We start from the raw sequence: 9,246 nt of genomic DNA on the forward strand, positions 1-9,246 counted from the left end.
TAGAAACGTTTCGCAATAATAAAACTAATGTTAAAAGTTTAAGGTTTACTAAAATACATACTAAAACTTCCTTCAAGTATGTGTTTAGTAAACAAAATTACTAGTTAGATTCATTCAAGTTAGATTCAGCGTTTATGTTATACGTCTGTCTCTAAAGTAAAAACTCTCGACGCAGTACATTGTAATGTTATATTATCTCAGGCACGCAGATCATAACCACAAAATTCACTAAGTCATTGTAGGTACGTATAGTTACTAAGGTTGACATAGTATTTTGGCACTATTTTTAATGATGATGATTAGTACCTTTAGCCTACGAGATTAGCCTACATGCCAATTGTTGCATGCCAACACTGAAACGAACTGAAATCATAATTGTATACCAAATAATTTTTGATTGTAATCGTAGCAAAATAGACTATATTTTGTCATTACTTGCTAATGATTTCACATTTACATTTAAACATCTTCACATTTTTATTTTTCATTCTAATTTATTTCAACGAAACACTTCTTTCAAGTTACGAAATCTTAAATTTACAGTTGTTTAAAAACTTTACAGTTGTTTTATTTATTTTTAATTTAGTTGTCCTGCACAAAACTTTTTCCTCATGGTATGAAGTTTAAAAGTTACAGTTTGACATAATTTGAAAACCCTTACAGTTGTTTTTATATTCTCTTTTAATGTATTTCAACTACACAAAACACTTCTCTCATGATCTGTAGTTTGAAAGTTAGAATGGCAAATGTTGTTATATGTTAAATACAAACCAATTTTTTGTCCGAAGGCTTTTTTATTACCTGGGCAACGCCGAGTAGTGCAGCTAGTCTAGATATATTTCTCAAAGTTGGTCGTATATCGTCTGTAGGTGCGTCTAGCTATAGCACCTTGATTAAATTACCAATGCAGCTACACGTTACGACGCCCCTGTTAAAAATTTTTTTTCGTAAGGTTCGATTACTATAGCTGGGGTCAAGGCCAATTCTTCTCACGCGGACAATGATATTGTCTCCTTATCATCGTATTCAAAGTTTTGATGGATAGCTTCTAGTGGAACAGTAACCTTTTTTATACACACACACTCCTATGCAAGAATTGTTAGTGCATATTCGGGATGTTTAGTTTGTTTTCTCAGTTCGTATTAATTGTATCCTTACCGAATCATCTTTTATTGTAATCGTAGCAAAACAGACTTAATTTAGCTATTACTTGCTAATCATTTCTCATTTACATCTAAACATTTATAATAGTTTTAGTTTTTTCAATTTATTGAACTTGCACGAAACATTTTCCTCATGATATGAAGTTTAAAGGTTGTTTGACAACGTTTGCAAACCTTTACAGTTGTTTTTATTTCCTCTCTTAAGTTATTTCAATTACACAAAACTCTTTTCTCATGATATGTAGTTGGTAAGTTGGAATGGCAAATGTTGTTATATGTTAAACACAAATCAATTTTCTGACCAAAAACTTTTTTATTACTCAGGCAACGCCGGGTAGCACAGCTAGTCTATACATATATTTCTCAAAGTTTGTGTATTCGTTCATCTGTGTATATGTCCATCTACATGTTTAGCTATTAATATCTTGGAATAATGAATCCGCAAAGCCTAAGATTTGATTTCAGACCCCTTACCTTACCCTTCTGACGCCTTACCAATTCAGCCACACAAGCTTGATACATTCCCTAGGCGATACATGTCGCTACACGTGAGCAAATACGCTACCATTTTCCGTTACGACGCAGCGTCATGAGAAGCGGTAGCTCTTATTAGTAAGCTTACTCAAATTATCCATTAGCAATGTGCCAGGCTAATAGCAAGTAGCAAGCAACTCTCATTACCTCTCATTGTTTATAAGGTAGCTGAATGTTAATACCCGAGCCACGCCGGGTAGCACAGCTAGTATTAATATATATATCTACCCCAGGATGATATATACATATCCTCAGGTATATACATATCATGGGGAGTATATATATATATATAGTAACTAAAAGCAGGTGCAAAAGCATATAAAAAGAGACCTCTACACTAAAAACCTAAAAGATAATTAGTGGTGTGAAATATTTGAAAAAAATTCGGTATTCTTTTCGGTAAAGGGATTCGGTAAAGCTTTTTCATTGTAGTACAACCGCGTCTGATGAGTGCATCGCACCAATGATATACAGCCTCCCAAGGATAGCCGACGGCTATCATGTGGGTGGGGTTTAATGATGGAGCTCAGTTAGGATTGTGATAGCCTGGGTTTCGGAGCAAACACAACTCTCGCGGGGCGGTCGCGTTGCCTTGTTAGGTTTTGGAAAACACGACTCGCTGTTATCGTTTCATTAGCTCATTCAGTCAGTAGACCCGCGGTTCCTAATAGCAAACCTTGAATTTATACAATGTAGGGGTGATACCTAACCAAAGTAATGGATCCATGCAAAACAAAACATTTCAAATTACCTACTTTTAGTAATTTTAAAATTGGTAAATGTCGTAATATATGCTTAAAGTTGAATATAATTTACCCGAAATTACCCGAACAACGGCCTTTCTTTCCTAGTTTTTGATTAATATGTTGCCACCCCTAATAGAAAATGACAAAGTCTTTCATCGTTCTCACATTGTTTAACCTGGCCAATAAGATGGGACAGCAGGCAAAGCTGTGCAGTGTAGTTTTTATACTCAAAATCTAAATACAAAACCGAATTTGGGCTATTTTACGATTGTGACTACAGACGGTTCCTTACTTACGAACATTCGAGTTACGAACAATGGTACATACGAACGTATGTACCGTTGTTCGTAACTCGAATAACTTTCGAATTATTTGTTTGAGCTTTTTTTGAACGTTACATACGTATTGTAAAGGGATTTGCCGGCCTTTACTTGGCACGATCTCTACTAATAAATAAAGAGAAGAGAGTGCGTGTAGTTTCACTCAGCTTTTAATTAGCGAAGGAAATTTCACTAGCCGAGGAGCATACGGCTATTTGCTCTGCTCAACTAAATGAGCGCACTCATTTATATACAATAATATCAACCGTTCCGGCTAACAGCAAATGGTAAGAACACCGGCTAACAAGGTGAATAAATAGGACCGCTAGCGCGTTGGTATGACAACAATCTAAGTGACGATAAGTGATAGTGTTATGACGGTATATCAGATATAACAATAGCATAACGAGTGAAACAACGATATAATAAACGGGCAACACATACAAAAAATAAGACAACAACGATAAGTGATAGCATAACGATTAAAACAACAATATAATAAAAAGGACAAGACATACAATAAATAAGAAATGCAGTATTGCTGGACCGGCGTCCACCAAAGTATTATCTCCATTTAATTAAATTTTTTTTTCAGTACAAACCAATACAGGTTACTTATACAAGCCTTAAACATACTTATATAAACCTTCAATATACTTATATAGGCCTAAAACATAAATTATAATACAAAATATAGCACTGAAACAACTTACGAACAAATTCACCTTACAAACAATCGTTCGGAACGTAACTCGTTCGTAGGTTGGGAACCGTCTGTATTAATATCACGAATACTTGCGAATGGCAACTGACTGATCATAATGGTGACAATATTGGAATACTATATTTATTTGACAACAAAATGAATTCAACAGATAAGTAAAATAACCACTACAGTTCAGAATATTTGTAAATTTACAGGGGGCTTTATTCAGCATATTTGTTTGTTCGGGTGCCGTGTTCGGGTTCATCCCAACAGAGCTCCATCATTAAACCCCGCCCATATGAGAGCCGTCGGCTATCCTTGGGGGGCTGTATATCATTGATCGCACAAAACATTTGTAGCGCAATTATTAAAAGTTTACTTTCTTCTTAATATTTTTTTCAAATATATATACAGTGAAACATAGATAACTCAAACTTCACGGGACCGAGCGAAAGTGTTTGAGTTATCAGAGCGTTCAAGTTATCAGAGCACAGTCACAAGTGAATGTATTTATCAGTAGATACATATACAAACTACATGTATATATCAAACTAAAGTATAGGTTGTTTGTTGTAAGTTAAAGGGCATCTGATGTAGAGTTTTAAAGTATTTATCAGAAAGTATAGATATTTTTATACACTTGAGATTTGTGTGTTGTTTTAGGTGATGTGACTGCCAGAACTTTTTCAGATTAAAATTGGTAAAACCTAATCGTGGTTAAAACGCTCAGAAGACATTTTTTCTTCTGCGTGTTTTACTCGAGATCAATTTTGCCAATTTTAATCTTAAAACGTCTTGTCAGTCACATCACCTAAAACTGCAAACAAATCTCAGCCCAATAGAAAAATATCTGTTCTTTCTGATAATTTTTAAAACTGGACATAAGTAAACATTTATGACCAATGCAAAAAGCATGCTTTACATCTGATCAGTTGTTTCATTTAAAAAACTTATCGAGTGTAGTCTGTGACAAGGTATTTTTTTGACAAAGATCAACAGTGTGACTTATTGTAGAAATAGATTTTAAACAGTTATTATAGTCCTTAAAAACTTGTTAGCCTTTTCTAACAAAGTTGGCCCATCGATAGGTACGCACGCCTTCACTACGCACTTGTCTAAACCAAGTCAATAATACACCATCCAAATCATCGTGCGACGTTGAACGATCTCTTAGCCTTGATGAATTTTGGTCACATAACGATCTTATTCTTTCTTTTTGTTTAATCCATGTTGACACTGTACTTTTTGGAAGATTTTCTCTTTTTGATAATGATGATAGCTTTTGTCCTGCTTCGATTTCCTCGAGTACTTCAAGTTTGTCAGAAGGTTTCCACGCTTTTCTTTGCTTGCGTGACGCCATCGTAAAGCGGATGTCTGTTGTAGCGGACGCCAAGCCACAAGCCTATTTGTGACATTTTATCTTTATGTATCTGCATATAATCACTGTTACAATATGTATTTTGCATGCTGTGTCTATCTTTATTAAATTTTTATCGCTAATACCTTCTAACGTTTATAGCTTGGCCGTAACTAAGCGAACGTCTTAGCGACCCTATTAATCATTTTTATACGATTTCTTTTTCGTTTCCATTATATGGTACGGGGGAAATATATGTAAACTATACGCGTATAAAAAGCGCTTTCGTTAAGAAAGCAGAGTAGTCTCAGCTCCGCGACTAGTGGAAACTCTTTCGAAATAAATTGAACGGAAACCACGTTTGTGAATTCGGCAAAAAACTGTTCGAGTTAACGGTGCCGAGGTCGAGTTATATAAAGCCATTTATCATTGCGTGGGAACAGACCAAGCAAATCCATTCGAGTTAACCATGTGTTCGATATATCCGAGGGCGAGTTATCCATGTTTCACTGTATATATACAGTCAAACATGGATAACTCGCCCTCGGATAGCTCGAACACATGGTTAACTCGAACGGTTTCTTTGGTCCGTTCCCGCGTAATGATAAATTGCTTTAGATAACGCGACCTCAACTCTGTTAACTCGAACAGTTTTTTGCCCAACGGCTACCGAGACGGTTGTTATCGCTTTAGAATATCACTTTATTCCAAGTCATAGAGGTAAACCTCAACTTTTCGTAATTCATAGGCGTCGTTATTACCATCGTCGGCAAAATATTTGTGTCAACGACTTTTCTAAAGGTTTGGTGAATTTTGATTTTTACCAAACATCCACTTAGCGATTGCCTTTCGGAAGCATGGAAAAGTGAGATGACCATTGCATAAACTTCAAGAAAAATCGGCAAAATTGATCTTGGTTAAAACGCTCAAAAGAAAAAGATGTATTTTTTTCTGAGCATTTCAACAACGATCAAGTTTTGCCAATTTTAATCTAAAAAACGTCCTGGCAATAACATCACCTCAAACAACAAACCAATCTCAAGTGATAGAAAAATCTCCTATAGTTTTTGATAAAAAAATTTTTAAACTTTACATTAGAAGCATTTAATTTGAAACAAGCCATTTATGCTTTTGATTTCTATTATAGTTTGTATATGTGCATGTATCTACTAATAAATAAATAAATACATGGACTTGTGACAGTGCTCTGATAACTTGAACGCTCTGATAACTCGAACACTTTCGCTCGGTCCCGTGAAGTTCGAGTTATCCATGTTTGAGTGTATTTAGATATATATATAGTGCAATATATACCTGTGCAACACCGGGCATTCATCTAGTACCTATATATGAAACGACAATAAATGTGGTAAGCAGTGAGCGATCTGCAATCTGCATCGTGCATAAACTAATTTACCACAATGAGGAGCGAGGCAGACAGATCAATTAGAAACTTCCGTGCTACATATAATTCTGTCCTCTGAACTTCAGCATACACGTAGGTTAAATTAGCAGTGATTTAAAAACAAACCTTCAGTAACTGACCAGGGAGAGTTTATCAGCACTTTCATAATCATGTCTAGAGAGTTGTCCACGTAGAGCAATGCATCCACCACCTCACACATAGGCAGCAAAAAAGGTAATTCTGTTAAAATAAACAGTCACATAATCTATTGAGCAGCTGGAAGAATACCAAGAAAAGATAAGCATAAGTAAAAATTTCAAAGTAATGAGGGAAGTGATTGTCAATTTTTTTACCATGTAGAGCAATACATAGTAAGTCTGTGACCGATTGCCTGAACAAAGGGAGCTGAAGAATTGGAGCGACAGATAAACAGCTGTTGTCTTGAGATCCGTGCTTAGAGTGAAAGCTCTCAGCCTGTGTAAAATAAAGTCATGCTATTTAATCAAATATCGATAAGCATAAGCTGTTAACTATAAGTGACACACAGGTTAGACATAGACAAAATGACTAAGATAGGTAGTGCAAGAGTAGGCCATTTTACGCAATTTCGAAAACTATTTTTATAACCTCACATCAATTATTACGAACTTCTAATGCATTAACTTATTACTTCTGACAATTGCCAAGCAAATATTAGAGTCAAACGACGTTTACCTTGTGTAAACAAGTCTGTTTACAAAGGGTAGTTTTCAAATACAATTTTAATACACAAAACTTGTGAAAAACTAACAGTGAGTTGGCACACAACTCAACTGTTTGTGAGAGTAATTTTTCATGGACGATTAGTTTTCACTATGGTGCAACTTGTTAATAATAAGAATTTTTGTTTGACACATCAGTTTTGTGTAAAATTAAATCTTAGATAAGCAACAATCGTCATAATTGAGATTAGAAACACGATAGTAAATGGGTAATGCATCCTGTATGAGAAAAACAGCTGCTATAAGGTAGCATTTCAATCCAAAACATTTTTCTGACAATTTCCGACAAAAGCCAAGTCGGCATAGCTAACAATTGTATATTTTTATGCATGACATTGTTAAGAGCAAGCAATTTCATATCGTTAAACCTTATCCAAGCAAAACCAGGTGGTTATGAAATCCAAATTTTCAAATTAATTTAAGGACGGAAAGTCTGTAAAAAGACTGCCAACTGATCTGTTTGAGATTGACTGAAAGTTTCATGACCAGTAACCAATCATCTGACTACACAATATACTATTTGACCAGGAACAACATAGTTAATATTTGAGCACATTTGCACCAGTCAACAAGGCATGAAAAAAACAAAAATGAATCATATCACCTTATTTGGGCGATGAAGCATAAGCCATTTCACCTCTGTAACTACAACTCGAAACTTCTTAACCACTGAATAGCTTTCAAAATGGGTCAAAGTCTCATCCATACCGAAGACATTCTCTCCAAACTGTGCCTTTTTGCTCCTAAACAAATGAGAGCTTTCATCAAATACTTTTAATAAAAAAATATTGGCAAGCGACAGCAGCTGACTACTGACAAATCTATTTACATAACCAAAACATTTGTTTTAACAAACAAGCTCCTCTAACATAATTCACAATTTGTTTGCCAAGTCATAATAAAAAGAATATGCCCAATGCTACTGTCAACCACATTATAGTCTATAAGCTGACAGAATGCTGCATATGAAAAACAACCATCTGTTTATGTCTCGCTTACGTTTTTTAGTTTCATCGTGTCAGATTTACAACACTGTAAATATATCTTCGCAAGCCAAACAGTCTAGCTACCTACAATCCTAAAATACCCTTTGCATTTTGCCGACTGAGCTTGCATTGATGACAGTCATTAATCTCTAATAACCTGCCACTTACAATACTATTAATGTAGAGCGTTCAAAGTTTTCGTAGCGTATTTACACGTAACTTGCAAGGATTATGAGAGTATTACCTTAATGACAGTTGACTAATGCAGTCGATTGAGAGTTGATTGAAGTCAGTAGATAAAGACTCGATCAAAAAATTTACATCATCATAATTAAGCAAGGTTTTCATGAGTTTCTGCTTTTTTTCTTCTTGTTGTTGTGAAATGTCAGAAGAACTGCATAAGCAACAGCGGGTTAACAATGGTAACACTGAATATATATGTTTATCACATTTTAAAATCTGGTAAATGTCAAAACTTTCTAAATGATCAAAGAACGTTCTGTCTATTTTAACTTCACTAGCAGAGTCCATGATCTCCATTCAGTAGTTCGAGCCACAAATCTCGCCAGCCAGATTAGAATGAGCGCATTTACTTGCCGTATGGCTTTTGTGAGTGATGCGGTGAGAACCAAGGCTTGCACGTCTAACAACGGGTTGTCAACTGCGCGTGGAGAACGAGGAACAAGAACAGTTGTCATTCAATGAAACGCGCCAATTATGTCGATGTTCTGAGTTGGTCGCTTGCACTTTCAAGTTGTTGTCATACTGGCCAAACGATCGATAAACATGCTTCGACGTTTTTGCAAATAATGGCGCCATTTTCGTGTAGAAGAGTTGCCTACCGCCTGCGACAATCTAACCGTATATATAGGCGCTGAAATCCGCCTGATTTGACATCATATAAGCTTTATTTTGGCTATTTAAAAATTTGTTTCAACACAAAACAGTTTTTCAAAATCATTCTGTTCCTGAAATTGAATTTGAGCAATCACTCGTATTTTTCTTTGTTTTACACAATACCTTCTGAATTTACCTTGCAAAATATCAACTTTTTGTTGAGACTAACAGTTTTGTTAAAAAAACATTTGCTTACGTTTTCAACTACTCAACTTTATTTTGGAAAAACCAATAACATATTTGGCAGTTAATATTTGCGACGCAAACATGTGTAAGCGAGTTTTTTCGCGTTAATATTTTACTGGTGTGTTAGGCGGAGTAATATAAGCTGATGAACGCAATCTTGTTTTTCAAAGTTAAAATATAAGAAA

General features: G+C 35.2%; 1 protein-coding gene across 1 annotated transcript in view; it reads right to left on the bottom strand.

Moving 5' to 3' along the window:
* LOC137401224 (integrator complex subunit 2-like) overlaps positions 1-8,520 on the bottom strand; it is a 40,133-nt gene extending 31,613 nt beyond the window's left edge. The window contains exons 1-4 of the mRNA XM_068087629.1: positions 8,223-8,520; positions 7,597-7,735; positions 6,585-6,705; positions 6,358-6,471 (exon numbers count right to left, since the gene is read on the bottom strand). Of these exons, the coding sequence (XP_067943730.1) occupies positions 6,358-6,471; positions 6,585-6,705; positions 7,597-7,735; positions 8,223-8,518 (670 nt within the window). The 5' untranslated portion in view covers positions 8,519-8,520. The remainder of the gene's footprint in view (positions 1-6,357; positions 6,472-6,584; positions 6,706-7,596; positions 7,736-8,222) is intronic.
* Positions 8,521-9,246: the final 726 nt, after the last annotated feature.

Source organism: Watersipora subatra, chromosome 1, assembly GCF_963576615.1.
Source record: "Watersipora subatra chromosome 1, tzWatSuba1.1, whole genome shotgun sequence".
In the NCBI taxonomy this organism is placed as follows: Eukaryota; Metazoa; Bryozoa; class Gymnolaemata; order Cheilostomatida; family Watersiporidae; genus Watersipora; species Watersipora subatra.